The 15,603-nt window shown below is 31.6% G+C and overlaps 2 protein-coding genes across 2 annotated transcripts; both read right to left on the bottom strand.

Annotated features, from left to right (window-relative positions):
• Positions 1-4,496: 4,496 nt before the first annotated feature.
• On the bottom strand, positions 4,497-5,595 carry LOC129300382 (uncharacterized). The gene is made up of 4 exons (XM_054938943.1): positions 5,409-5,595; positions 5,124-5,251; positions 4,903-5,049; positions 4,497-4,769 (listed from the first exon to the last, which is right to left on the bottom strand). Exons 1-4 carry the CDS (start codon positions 5,593-5,595, stop codon positions 4,497-4,499), a joined length of 735 nt encoding a protein of 244 aa, XP_054794918.1.
• Positions 5,596-8,498: 2,903 nt separating this feature from the next.
• Positions 8,499-10,551, bottom strand: LOC129300381 (aspartyl protease family protein At5g10770-like). The gene is made up of 2 exons (XM_054938942.1): positions 10,253-10,551; positions 8,499-9,919 (listed from the first exon to the last, which is right to left on the bottom strand). Exons 1-2 carry the CDS (start codon positions 10,524-10,526, stop codon positions 8,919-8,921), a joined length of 1,275 nt encoding a protein of 424 aa, XP_054794917.1. The 5' UTR covers positions 10,527-10,551; the 3' UTR covers positions 8,499-8,918.
• Positions 10,552-15,603: the final 5,052 nt, after the last annotated feature.

The raw sequence follows: 15,603 nt of genomic DNA, 5'->3' as shown, positions 1-15,603 counted from the left end.
CTCTTTCTGTATGCTTCAAGCTGAGAAAGGGATATCGTTGGCCTTTATAGGCTAAATTTCATGACTGGTCATGATATTAACAGGATATTCTAATTAAAACAACTATTAACACCCATTATTTATATATAACAGACAAACTAATTCACTCCATTTAGCTGGCCTGTTGGTTACGTTGTACTTGGCTTCACTAATTACACAGTTTTGGTGCTATATTACCAAGTCTTCCAATAGAAAACAGCCAAACAGGCCAGCAAAAGGTCAAATGAAACAATCCTTTTCTGAAACGTTACAATCTAAGATCTGCGAACTCCCCTATGATTTCTTCTATCTGATGCATTTGATATATATGTCTTATTTGCGATCAACGGCCTTCAAGTTTCTTTTTCTTTTTTTTTTTTTTTGTGGAAAAAAAAAGAACTTCAAGATTATTGTTGATCGCCTGCAGGTCTTTCCTTGGTTTGGGATTAGATTAAATTTATTTGTCACTTCATTTTACCCAAAAACATTGAAGTACATGTGTGAACATGTTAAATCTAATGACGAAGCCATGAAAAATTTAGAAAATATATAACTTGATAAGGATGAGAAGAGTCAAGTATAATGAAAGAAATATATGTTTCGATATTGATTATATTTTTGCAATTATTAGAATTAGAAATAAAAATGTAAAAATCAATTTAGCGTTAAAGTTATTTGTAATTTTAGAGTTAGATATGAAATCGTTCGTTCGATTTCAGTCTTGAACGTATATGGAATATTCAAATGGATGAAAAATTCATCACCTCCTGCATCACCCTGAAGAACCTCCAGAATTTTGACATTAAAACGCAACTCAACTTAATTGCAGTTTAAAAAATTTAAAAGGCTTGGAAAGCTATGGACTTTTCGGTTTTTCTCAAGAAGAGTGTGTGTGTGTAATTAATCGATGTAAATCTGGTGTATGCATCTAAAAAATGGAAAAAGACAAAAAACTTGCTGTAAAACTTTGATGGATGGATTTAGAATAGTTAAAAAAAAAATAATGAGCGATCCAGTGATTTTGACTTAATTATGAGAGGATGTTGGGGAAAAAAAATACACCAAACGTTGTAACAGACGTTATTAGAAATCCTTGGTGGGTGACTAACAGTGAGACATCAGTCCAGCTTTGGACCATGATACCTATCACTGTGATGAAATCTGGACTGTTTAAATTCAATTTGGACAATCTAAATATAAAATTTTTAACTTACAAATTTTAAATAATAAATTCATCTTTAATAAAATGACAGTTAAGAAATTATCTTAGCTTGATCCCAAATATCTGGTTGAACGGACTTTATTATTATTATATATCGATATTTTAACTTAACCTTTGGCTAATCAAGACTTGAGTGTAACACACCAAAATTTTTTTTTAAATAATTTAACTCAATCATAGTTGGGTTATAGCCACCCAACTCATTTTTATATCAATAATTTCAATATAAAATATTTTATAATTAACATTTCAGATAAATTTTTACCTCCCACATGCCATTAGGCTAAATCACATTTGTTCATCCTTATACTCCCAACAAGTAAACTAAATCACATTTGTCCATCCTTATACTCCCAACAAGTAAAATAAGCAATTTAATAAATTTTCAACACAAGCCAGTTATTTGGCCTTATAATCATGCCATTTTAACCAATCCAAAGTAAACCAAATATTAAAATTACAGTCATCCAAATTGTACTAAAAATAGAAATAGTTTGAAAGGCATGATTACATTTATATATTCATATAATTGACAATAAACAAAAAGCCCTAATATTGGCAATATAATACATTATAAATCATAAATTAAATACCCAAAAGAGACAGTGGATCTATACCACTAAGCCTCTGGGACTCCTCCACGTGTCACTCGTGGCTCTTCTCCTGAAAATTGTTAACCACATAATGAGACTCAAAAGTCCCAGTAACCAAAGCCAATTTATGATAGTGTATACAAACAGTTAAGTGTGTACTTACTAAGTGAGAATTAAAAATAATATAATTCCAACAAATATAAGAAATATTACAATAAACACAAACAACCATCCTTATATCCCTCCATTAACCTCGAGCCGTAGCCCTCACTCGGTGCTAAATTACCCGGCCAAAGGTAGATTAGCCCGAGCCCTTACAAACCACTTATTGAGCTCCAATAGGGGCGTACCACGTGGCACATAAATACAACAATAATAGCAAGTCTCCCAACACCTCCCACAATAAATAAACAAATTCATAATAATATTGCACAATTATACAATATTACAAAATTCATAATTTTCTCAATAATCACCCAATTAACATGAAGTAACACTAATCACAAATTAAAAGCATGGTTACCTTGTGGCTTTTTCAATAAATTATTCCTTAAAATTTCTCTCTCACCACAATCTTCACCAGTAATACAATCTACAAATAACATATTATTTATAAATATTAGTTTCAATTTTTGAAACTAATAAAATAATTCTAATAATAGAATTAAAAATATAACATAATTCCTAATCTCAATCTTAATACAAATCTATAGTTAATACTATTAAGTATAATTTTTAACTCCTCTTTTAATTATCAATAAACATTAATAATCTAAAAATCAACTTCTAAACTAATTTTTATTATCAAAATTTTTCTTTTTATTTCATAAATTCGTACCTAAAATACCTAAAAAATTAAAAATTAAATCTCTAGCTTAGAATCATAATCCTATAGCCATAATAATTCATTTCTCATCCTAAATAATCATCTAAACCTCAATAAATCAACATATATTTTCAGATCTAGTCTAGAATTTAATCCATAAGCCATAAATTCAAAGATCATTAACAAATTTATACTCTATAACATTTATTATACTACTGACAACCTCAAAAATCATATTTATTCAACATAAATTCATCCCTCTTCCAGATCTTAAATTTTCTACCACTACAAACTCAGAAACTAAAGAAGAAGGATGACTAAGAAAAATTTTTAGAACACTTACTTAGTCTTAAAAAGCTTAAAATCACACCCTAAATATCCTATTAAAAACTCTTACCTTAAAAATTTAGATATTTCGCACCGGTGACTCGCGTTCTCTCCGCCTCAGCTCGCGTGCAGGAATGAATGAGGAAATGAAGGAAGGTGAGTTTTTATAAAAATTCAGTGGGTCCCACATTTTTTTAATTATTTTCTCTCTCTTCTTCTTCTTCTTTTTTTTATTATTATTTTATTATTGTTACTGTTGAGGCGGCGGACGAAGCAAATTCGTTTTCTTCTTCTTCTTCCTTCCTTTCTTGTTTTTACACCTTTTTTTATTATTATAATAATAATTTAATAATATTATTTTATTATTATTTTTTTTATTTTTTTAAAATTATTTTTTTAAAATTTTCTATTAACCCAAATTAACTATTAAAATTTATATTAGGATGTTACATTGAGAGTTGAGACAAAAAATACTACATACTACCATATACTCCCGTTCCGTCCCATATGAAATATTTTTTAAAAAATTCAACGTCATAAAATATAGGATATTTTGATAAAAATCAACTTTTATTAATGATATTGTTCTCTACAAACAACAAAAAATACCAAGAATGTCAGAGATGCTGAGTTTCAAAAGATAATAAGGATTTTTGAGTTCTCTTACCATACTTTACTTAGATGTGAAGATGCAAAGAGACTTAAATAAATGAGTATTTGATTGATAAATGTTCAAAGTATAGAATTGTAAAGATTGCAAAACTAAAAATGATTTTAGAAACTATTTGAAAATATAGAATACAAATGCAAGTATTAATGGATGTTGATGATTGATTGTTTATGTCCTATTTTCTGCAAACTTCTGCTGCTTTTATAATTATTTAGTTGAGATCGTACACCTACAGAATCTAGAGCCCATTCATGAAATATCACTAGCATGGCCCGCGAGATTCATGGCATGATACACTATATCCTTTCAATGATCTCATACATTTAATCGTCTCGAGTCTTAAAGACTACGTTAGGCTTGCGCTGTGTACTCTTCTTTTTTGGCAATGGATCAAGTTATGCTTCTTGGACTAGTCATGTTTTTAACCTCAATTCTCCTCATTGGCTTGTCATTTTAACTTTAGACCCAAAAATATATACTTTTGCAACATAAACATTTGCATATATTCTCTTTCTTTTATATTCTTTTACAAATAAATAATTAATTGAAGAACTTTTTTGAAAGTTTATATTTTTATTTTAAAAAAATAATGTTATAAATTGTATTTACTAACTTGCATTGATACATGTGATTTTATCTAAAAGTTTTTTTATAAATTGGAACTGAAGTAGCATCATTTTAACTTGAGACGCAGACAAGCAGTGAAGGCACGTGCTGAGTATTACTGTTATTAAAATCAAACACCATGCATTTAAATGAAAAAGATATATCACAGAGAGAAATGGAAGACAGAAATAACCTTGCGGAGGAGAGCTGCATGCGGAAGAAGGAAAGAGAGAGCTAAGTGGAGTTCTTGAAGATGGACGAGAATAGAGTGTATTTGACGTCGGGGTGGGAGTATCCGGGGCCGAACTCAAGGTAGCAGGCGTAAATGGCGATGGAGGGGAGCCAGTATGAAAAGATTCTCCGGTATTTTTGGGAGGTTTGTTGCCGGCGGTGCCTCTGAAGTGACCTTGGTTGTTCTGGCAGCAGCCCAAGAGGAAGTCGTCGATGATGTCGTCGGGAGATATGGTCAGTCTTTTCCTTGCTAAGAAGCCCGTAGGGAAAGATTCGCTGCCATATATCAGAGTGTATATGCAAGCTCTCGTTGATGCATTATTACATGGAGAAAGATGCGCAGATATGTATAAGAGAACGTACTAAATGAATCATGAGCTTGAAAGCTAGTATACATATAAGTATATACCTGTAGAAGAGGAAAGCTGGGAACACTGTGAAGAAGAGCAAGAGATGTTGGAGTAAGAAGAAGAGCGAGAAGGGTCGAAGATGGGTTGGTCCAGTTGATAGCAAGAACCAGCACAGGGCTCACATTGAGTCCAAGTGAGTTAACCGCCTATGTCAAATTGGAGGGACAGATCTCTCTTGGGGATTCCCAGCGCCACTGTGACGAAGTAGTTCCCTCTCTACGTCTTGCTTAAGGATTTCACAGTGCGGCATAGTGAACGAAGATGACGACGACGACGATGGGTGTTGCTTCGGTTTTGAACATGGCCCGTGCTTGTGCACCACTTGTAACGATCCCTTGCTGCATGCACCTATTCATTGCATCAAATAAATTCAATATGAGCAATGATTCTTCGATCCAGTCATTGTATGTACATAGATAGATGAGACCAGAATTTTATCAATTGATTTATATTTATTATAGAAAGAGAGAGACAGAGAGATGCACATGGAAGAGAATTAAAGAACCTTGAGAGCTGCAAGAGGAAGAAGGGAAGAAAGAGGTGAGAAGAACACGATGATGATGAGCATGTTGAAGCTCATTGGCTTCTTTCCTTATAGCAGAAACAAAGGGTTTGCTCTCAATGAAGAATAATAAGAAGCAAGCCAGACAAATAAAAGCAAGGAGGAAGGGATTGGAAGAAGGAGAAGCCATTGAAAGAAGAAAAGATTGTTCCTTTCTGTGCTTCAAGAGGCCACATAGCATAAACTCAATCCGGATGGCTGACCTTTATAGGCTGAATATAATTTATATAATAGCAATAGTGTCATGAGATGATAAAACCTACAGTCCCTCAATTTCATTTGTGTTTTCTATTTGATTCCTTACATTTTTATTAAATTATCATGTTAGTCTTTTGAGTTTTAAAACACAAATTAACTCTTAAATTAATCTAATGTATAAAATATATTGATGAATTAGCATGTAAGATATAAATTATCTTCTGATTATAAAATTATTAAAAACCCATTATATTTATCCCTATAAGTGAGATAAACTTATTCATTTCACTTAGTTGGCTGGCCTAGGTACAATTGTACTAGCCAGGCTTCTCTCTGTATACAATTTTCTGTTCATATGTATGCACGTATGTACATATTTTTTTTTTAAAATATAAGGTATTTTTAAATAAATCTTACCTGTAATAAAATAATTACTTATTTTTAAGTTAATCCTATCTTTTCATATTTATCTTATTTAATATGGTATTTCACCCTAAAATAAATATAAAGTGATTTATTAAGAATACTTTTAAAAAAAATAATGATTATATATTAAAAAACTTAAAGTATCTTATATTTTTTAACATTTAATTTTTTTTTAAAATATCTTATATGGAGGGAGTATAAAAATATTATTATGTCTGCTTCCAATAGAAAACAATACATATGCCAACAAGAGGGGCCAACTGCAATTTGTCAAACGTCACAGCCTAAGGTCTGCAAACTCCCTAGGGCTTTTGAATTTTGATATCTTAATTGCGATCAATGACTTCAAGATTATATTTCTTAATTTTTTAAATACAACAAGACTATATGGTAATATACATTTATCCATATGATATATATATATATATATATATATAATGCTTTCTAAGTCACGCATGAGTTTGCTTCTCCGGAAAATTGCTCATATATGCAACTAACAAAATCTCATGATGATACTTCTTATGTCATATAGAGTATTAAAGGATGGTGAATTGAAAATGATATGAAGAATGTATTAAACACTGAAAATTCATTCTGTAATATGAATACCGTTTTCATATATAATTTAAGACGGAAAAAATATCCTTTAAATTAAAATAAACATTAGCCTGAAAATGTGGGTGTATCAAATTGAATTCTCTCAAATTCGTTCAAGCTCTCTAAACTTGTGAAAGGATTCAATTATTCCATTTTTGTAAGGTCAATTACAAGAAATCAGATATATACATATGCACACAGATGCATACACCTTACATTAATTAATCAATGGTTGTATCAAGAAATAATTACCCATAGGACAAAAGACTACCCAAAGAAACAGTAAAAACAAAGTCCTTAACACAACCTGAAACTTGTCACTTTAATTTATTTATGAAGCTCTTAAACATCGAAGGATTTTACATTTGTTTAACGTACATGATCACACAAGGATACCCAATTCCAATTTCCCAACCTATGACACCCAGTTTGTTTAGATTTTAGTTGGGTAAAATTAATTTTAAAATAATTGATTATCATACAGAGCTTTGAAATTCAAATAGATTCTCTCACAATAGAGTTTCAGAAGCCAGCTCTAAACCCAATCCTTTGACCGTCAACGGTGTACGCTGCCTCCATTGTTTTTTGCCGTGTATTTCCCATGATAGCCACGTCGTCGTCATCTTGATTAGGGCTAGGGGCAGCTAATGTAATACTTCCTCTGTAAAAATATAAGACATATTTGAGGAGTTAGATATTAAAAAATATAAGGTAATTTTTAATCTTTCAAATGTAATCTTTGCCTTTTTATTTTTAAAAGTGCCTCTATTGATGAATAACTTTATATTTATATAGGGTATTTAATAAGAGTAAATAAAAAAAATAATTAGTTTGAAAGTAGGTAATTACTTTATTAGAGAGTAAGATTCAATTAAAAATGCTTTATATTTTTTAACGGAGGGAGTATATATTTTTCTAATGCCCAATTTCTCAATTTTATTTTTTTAAATTATTGACTTCTGTATAAAATAAAAGATATTTTTATATATTGATGTTTCAAAATGTTGATTTTTTTATAATTTTTCAAAAATAAAAAGATGTATTATATTTTCTTTAGAAAACATAAAAAATACAAAAAATTTATCATTTTAGAACTTCAAGATATAAAAATATTTCTTATTTTATATAAAAACTAATGATAAAAAAAGAAAAATAAAATTAAGAATTTGAGGCATTAATTACAAAAGACATTAGAACATGACACATTAGAGATCCCAAACCCAATTCATGGTGGATGGCTAAGCGTGAGATATATCCATCTAGCTTTGCATCATGGTAGTTAATTATATCACTATAGTCAGATGTGGACTGTTAAACAATCTAAATAATAAATTCAAACAATCTAAATTTTAAAATTTTTAACTTACAAATTTTAAATAATAAATGCATTTTTAATAGAATGACAGTTTGGAAATTATCTTAGCCTGATCCCAAATATCTGGTTGGACGGAAAGATTTGAGAAATGTGGCATCTTGCTCTCGAGACAGCGTAGGTCCAACAATAATGGATTGGCTTATCCGTAACGTAGGCCTTGCAATACTCCTGCAAATCTCTCACAGAGAAGGCAAGAATGTGGATAGCACTAGACTATCAAATTTTTAATGAACCGAGATACATTTCAATTTTTTTGAAATTTTTTTTTGAATACTAAACATGTACTCCCTCCGGTCCCATTTATAAGTCTAATTTTAGAAGGTGTATTTGGTCCCATTTATAAGTCACGGTACGTCTTTTTAGGTAATATTTGAGAGGTATTTCCAAAATTACCTTCATGAGAGAGAAAAAGTAACAGGACATTACTTTTTAGATTTGTTATATAGGGGCATGTTTTAGAATTTTACTTACTTTTATTCCTTGTACTTTTATTGTATTGGTATTGATGAAATTGGTAGAAATAATTTATAAATAGGATCGGAGGGAGCAATAATTTGTTGAAGATATTTTTGCTTGAGTGGACCAATTATTAGTTGCAGCCACCGGCTCTAAACCCAATCTTTTCACCATCAACGTCGTACACTACCTCCAGTGTTTTCTGCTGCGTATTTCCGATAATGGCCACATCGTCATCATTTTCGTTCGCAGCGAACCCTAAATACACCTGCCTTATGCTCGTTATGTACAGAATCCCTGCTACGTCCAATTCGACGTTCACCCCACCTCCGAAAGTCAATGATACCTTTGGAACGTAAACAGTGTTGAACCCCCCTAGATCGTAGCATGTGTCCAGTAAGTCATCCGTCTTCCCCTTGGGGTACCTCGCCGACATGAATCTCCTGAATGCGCCTCTCAGGGGACCGTACGCCGCCCGAGAGAGCCGTGTGATGGCTGTGCCAGAGTCGATGACAGCGCCGGAGGGAAACATGGAAGCGGAGATCGGTGGATTGACGCCACCGAGGGTGATTCCGTTGAGGTGGACACCGTAGAGGGAGGGGCCCTGGAGATGGAATAGTATGGAATGTATTTGATGTTGCTGTAGGAGGACTCCCCCCGAAGCTAAGGTAGCCGACGGTGCTGGGGGTGGAGGGGAGGCAGTAGGAAAAGATTTTGCCGTAACTCTGGGCGGCTTGTTGGACGATGGAGACGGCGCCCCGACCGAGGCCCAGCAGTCCGGCGGTGCCCCTGAAGATACCTTGGTTGTCCTGGCCACAACCGAATAGGAAGTTTTGAAAGACGTCATTGGGAGGTATGGTTAGTGTTTCCTTCGCGTAGAAGCCAGTGGTAAAAGATCCGTCACCGTATCGAATACGGTATAAGCAAGATCTCGTCGGTGAATAACATGCAGGGGAAAGTAGGGAACAGAGGGAAGAAGTGCAGGGGATGTTAGAGTAGGAAGATGACTGCGAGGGATCGAAGATGGAATCCTTCTGGCTGTAGCAAGAACCAATACAGGGCTTACACTGTGTCCAAGTTAGGTCACTGCCGGTGTCAAATTCTAGAGACAGATCGCTCTTGGGGGTTCCTAGCCCCACCGTGACGTAGTAGTTTGCCCTCCCAAGAGCGATGCCAGACCTCGCCGGAACCTGAATCTTTGAAGTCTCTGCTTCTTGGTGACTTTGTTGTGTTCTGGAAAGCATGGAGTTTATCGCCCGTACTCTGGCTTCGTCCTGCTCCAAGATTTCGCTGTGTGGTATAATGAATGAAGTAGATGAAGATGATGATGGTGAGGGTTGCTTCAGCTTTGAACATGGCCCGTGCTTGTGTACCACTTCCATGGATCCATTCCTAATTCCTCCTGTTAATCGTATGTGTCACTTTAAACTGTGCAAGTGGTTCTATCCGCTTATTGTGGAGTTCATGAATTAGTAACAAAAATAGACAACGTACGTACGTATAACGTGGATCGAATATTTTAAAAATTTTAAATGAATGGGGGAAAATCGTGAAGTGAAGACTCGAGACCATTAATACCATGGACCAGAAATCATTTTAACTCGAGAACAGTGAAGTCCAAAGCAGAGTATTATTGCCATAAAAATCAAACAACATGCATTTAAATAATAGAAGATATAAGGTTAAAACTCATATGATGATAACGCAGAGAGAAATGGAAGACAGAATTAAGAACCTTGAAGAGGAGAGCTGCATGAGGAAGAAGGAAAGAGAGACATGAGTGGAACACGATGATAAGGAAGCTCGCTGGCTTCTTCTCTTTTTGCAAAAACCAAGTTTTTGTTCTCAGTAAAGAAGATGAAGAAGAAGCAAACCAGAGAAAGAGAAGCAAAGAGGAAGGGATCAGAAGAAGAAGAAGCCATTGAAAGAAATAATAAAGAAGAAAAGATGGCTTCTTTCTGTGATTCTGGATGCCACACAGAATACAAAATGAGTGTAGAAGAAAGCATCCGTTGTCGCTTCACTTTATCCGAGAATATTTATGAGTGATTCGAATTAGTCACTCAACATTTTAAATATCCAATGATTTAACTTCAATAATTGTTAAAATAATGGTTAGACATTTGACCCAGTCAATGAATTATCACTGGCCCATGAGATGATCGATGTGAGTGTCACATAAAATCAACTGACTCAGTCAATGATTGGCTCAATCATTAGCAGGTTTTTGTCATCTCTTTAGCGTGGTGAGCTGTGTTCTATGAAGAAGAACAAGAGAGGGAAAGAATTGCGAAGATCCGAGGAAGATGATGACCAACATTTGAAAAATTGGAAAGATGTGTGTTATATTGAGAGTTTTAAAAGAATTAAATTTATTATTTGTATGTTTTAACGTTATCCCTAATATTTTAAAAATTAATATCTGATTAGTGATTAAACACTGCAAATTCATTCTGTAATAAGAATACCGTTTTCATGTATAATTTAAGACTGAAAAAATCTCCTTCAAATTAAAATACATTAGCCTGAAAAAGTATATATATCAAATTGAATTCTCTCAACAAATTCGTTCAAACTTTCTAAACTTATGAAAGGATTTAATATTCCATTTTTGTAAGGTCAATTGCAAGAAATCAGATATATAACTTACATTAATTAACCAATGGTTGTATCAAGAAATTATCGTTACAGGACCAATCAATTGCAATTACCCAAAGAAACAGTAAAACAACTAAGTCTCTGCTGTATGCATCTGAAAGTGCTATGAAGTTGACTGCCCTCCTCCACACAACTAGACTGTGCAAACTTAATATTTTTATTTTTATTTTATATTTTTTTAAATAAAAATTTATAGAAATTGTAATTTTTTTAATAAATTTGTTTATCAATTTGGACATTCCAAATTTAGTATGAATGGTCTATATTTAACATTAAAAATTTTATAAATTTTAAAATTTTAATATTAAATATAAACTATTCATATTAAATCTAGATCATCCAGACATATAAACAAATTTATTAAATTATTTTACAATTAATATAAGTTTTTTATTTAAAAATATAAAAATTATTAAATTTAAATTGTCCAAATTTAATCTAAATAATATAGATGTACCTCCTCAACCGAGGTGAGGAGGTGGCTTGCCCTGGAGGAGGGAAGCCAACTACAAGTGCAATATATGGTTTGAAGTCTGGGCAAGGTTGATCCAAACAAGCACACAATCAGCAGTCGTATCAAGAAATAATTATCTATGGGACAAAAAATTACCCAAAGAAAACAGTAAAAATAAAGTCCTTAACGCACCCTGAAACGTGTCACTTTTTTTCTGAAAGTCCTTAAACATTGAAGTTTTTTACATTTGTTTAACGTACATGGTCACACAAGGATGCCCAATTGCAAACCTATGTGGCACGGGGTGTGTTTAGATTTCAATTTGATAAAATTTATTACAGACAAATAGAATTTTAAAATAATTAATTATTAGATACATAGTTTCATAGTCATAATTGATTATTAAATGTGGTTCCAAAAATGGAGTGAGGAGCCATAATTGATTATCAACGGATATCCAAACATGCACACTGCTATTAATAGTTATATTTGGATTTGGATTGGTGAATGTACTTAATAAAGGAACTAAGTGTTTGTATCATTTAAATCGTTAAAATTTAGATTAATAATTTTAAATTATACTTTACTTGAAATTAATGAATGAATAAATTTATCTAAATCATTAATATAGACTTAATGATTCAGGTAGTAAAGACTCCGAGCGTCTATAGTTACTAAATCCAAATCCCTATTATTTATTGTAAACAACCAAACTAGAGTTTGATAAACATATTCAAGATATTTTACTTTAATTAGTTGCAGCCATAAGCTATCCCGTTGACCGTCAGCGTACACTATACCTCCATTTTCTCTGCTGTGTATTTCCGATGATCTGGACCCAGAAATTTTGAATCATGGAGCCATCATATATTTACACATATAAAATTATACTTGTAATACAAAAAATATAATACTACAACAAAAAATTGAAAATACATCATAAGTTTTTCCTTCAAATTTTTCCTGATATTCTTCCCTAGGAGATTCCATATTTTGGTAATGTTGACTAATTTTTCCATTTTAGATACTATCAAAAGTTTATTTCTTTATGCAATTAACCAAACAATCATTCAACAATTTATCTCTCACATTCACTTTTGATTCTTTCTTGATGATATTTATAGCAGAAGCACTGTCAACAATTAGTTTTGGTAATATCAAAACTAAGTATAAAAGTACATACATCAATTGATATACAATGTGCGGAGATTGTTTAAAGATGCTATTTAGGGAGGGAAAACGCTAGATTTAATGATCAGAAAATATAAAATACCCGCAAATAAAATAACTAGTGCAAAATGTGTGATATTTTTTATGCGGGCCACGAAAATTATGAGTATAAAACAAAAAAATTGAATGACTGATAAATGACAATTATATATTTTTATCCTTTTAATTTAAACTTTTAAATATTTATTTAAAGCTAATTGAATTTAATTGACTATTATTTGATTTTATTAGCCAATATTCAACTTTTAAATTTTAACTATCTAAATCTTTGATTTTAAAATATAAATAATATCTTAAATATTTTTGTACAGTTATTATTTAATTTTTTTTATTTTTTCAGATTTTTTAGATTAAATTTAGAAGATATTGATAGAGATTACTTTGGATAAAAAGAATTTGAGCATGCTTAAAAATCAAATCAAGAATTAAATTTTAGATATTTTGTTTTATACTTGTTTTTGGGTCTTTTAGTGTAGTTTTTAATTAGAATTATTTAGGATAATTTTGTCATTTTAATAAATTATTAGGCTTTCCTTTAATAAGAGACGCACGGCCGCATAGGAGACGCAAAACTATCGACACAACAAATAGCTCTTCATAGTTCTCCGTGAGCGATGGCTTCTCCTGCTAGATGCGGTTTGATTTTAAATTTTATGGAGAGCTAAATTTTTGGTGTAATTAGTTACAAATCATGATTCTAAATTTTAATCAGAATCTTTGATATTTAGAAAAGATTTTATTCTAGCTTTATTTTAACTTGCTATTCTTTTCTCTACATCTGAATTTTATGCTTTGATTGCTATTGCTGATTAGAGTAGCTATATTGCATGATTTTTGAGTTATAAATTTTATTTAAATTTTTACTTTCTATAATCAATTGATATAGCATCATAAGAGTAATTTGGCCTAGCTTGAGTAATTATTCATGCTTTGTTTCTGATGTAGCTAACTTAGAACAGTTGTTAGGTTGTGGGTTAAGGAAGATTTTAATTAATCTATAACTTAATTTTCTGTTTAATTCTTGAATAATAATTGGAAAAATATATAATAAAACAAGAACAGTAAAGTTAAATAAAATTAATTTATTTTGTGGACAAGGAAGATTAAATTTAAGTGATTGGATTGTGATTGATTGCGCTGCTTGTTTTTGATAATTTTTTCGATTGAATTTCCTTTATTTATTTAATTTTAATTTATTTTTTTAAATTAATTTCATCATTAAAAAATCCCTCCATTATTTACCTTTTTATAATTATAATTTAAATAGTTAATCCATTGATTCTTAGGGAGATGATCTAGTTGTTCTTTAATACAAAATTTAGTTTTTATTAATTTTGGTTCATTCAATAGTAGTGTCAATGATATAAGAAATTGTAATATTATTTATCATTAATATATATATGAGATGGGGCATAAGGTATCACTTGAATGCACTCATGTAGGAGCAAGTCATATGGATTCTACCCGCTCAATGTGCAGTTCAAATAGTAGGAAAACAATAAAGACAATACAAATGAGAAGAGATTCTATACAAGGAAATCACATTTGGGTTTGAAAAGACTAATATAATCATGTACTGACTTACCACTTTGTTCTAATCATTTGGATTATTAAATATTAATTAACTATCTTAGTCAATGCTATAGATCAAATTTTTATAACAGAGTGAGAGATGCAAGAGAAATTGAAGAACCTTGAGGAGGAGAGGTGCAAGAGGAAGCAGGGAAGAAAGAGGTGGGACGAACATGATGATGAGTTTGTTGCAGAAGCTCATTGACTTCTTTCTTCATTTTTGCAGAAACAAAGGGTTTATCCTCGATTAAGAAGAAGAAGAAGCAAGCCAGAGAAATAAAAGCAAACAGGAAGCCATTTGAAGAAATAGAAGCCATAGAATTAATAAGAAGAAATATAGTTTCTTTCTTTATCTGTGCTCGATTCAAGCTGAGATAGGGATGGTTCGTCTTTATATATGGGCTAATTAAATTTCATAATATTAATATGATATTCTGATTAAACAACTATTAAAACCCATTATTTATTTATACAGCAGGCAAACTAATTCACTTCATTTAGCTGGCCTGCTGGTTATGTTGTATTAGCTAGCTAGGCTTCACAAAGTACACTTTGGTGCTATATTACCAAGTCTTCCAATAGAAAACAGAAGGCCAGCAAGAGAGTCAAATTAAACAATCCTTTTCTTCTACTTTCGGGATCAACGACCTTCAAGATTCTTTTGTTTTTTCCAACAAAAAAAAAAAGAACTTCAAGATTGTTTTTATAGACGCACAAGATTGTTGGTCACCTGTCTCTTTCCTTTGTTTGGGATCAGATTAAATTTATTATCACTTCATTTTACCCAAAAACATTAAATCACAAGCACGACGATGTTAAATCTAATGATGGAGCCATGAAATGTTTAGAAAATATCGATAACTTGATAAGGATGAGAAAAGAGTTAAGTATAAAAAGAAAGAAATCTCTGCGTTTTAAAATTCATATTTTGCAATTATTGGAATTAGAAATAAAAATGTAAAAATCATTTTAGCGTTAAAAAATATTTGTACTTTACTGTACATTCGATTTCATTCTTGATCATATATGAAAAATTCACACCCTCAAGAACCTCAGAATTTTGACATTAAAACCGCAACTCAACTTAATTTGCAGTTTGAAAATTTTAAAATTAATCGATGTAATTCTGCTGTATGCATCTAAAAAATGGAAAAAGAGAAGGGGCGGGGGGG

This window comes from Prosopis cineraria, unplaced genomic scaffold (assembly GCF_029017545.1).
Source record: "Prosopis cineraria cultivar Desert tree isolate PC_DT_omini unplaced genomic scaffold, ASM2901754v1 PC1562, whole genome shotgun sequence".
NCBI classification, from domain to species: Eukaryota; Viridiplantae; Streptophyta; class Magnoliopsida; order Fabales; family Fabaceae; genus Prosopis; species Prosopis cineraria.
This window is presented reverse-complemented; position numbering and strand designations above follow the sequence as displayed.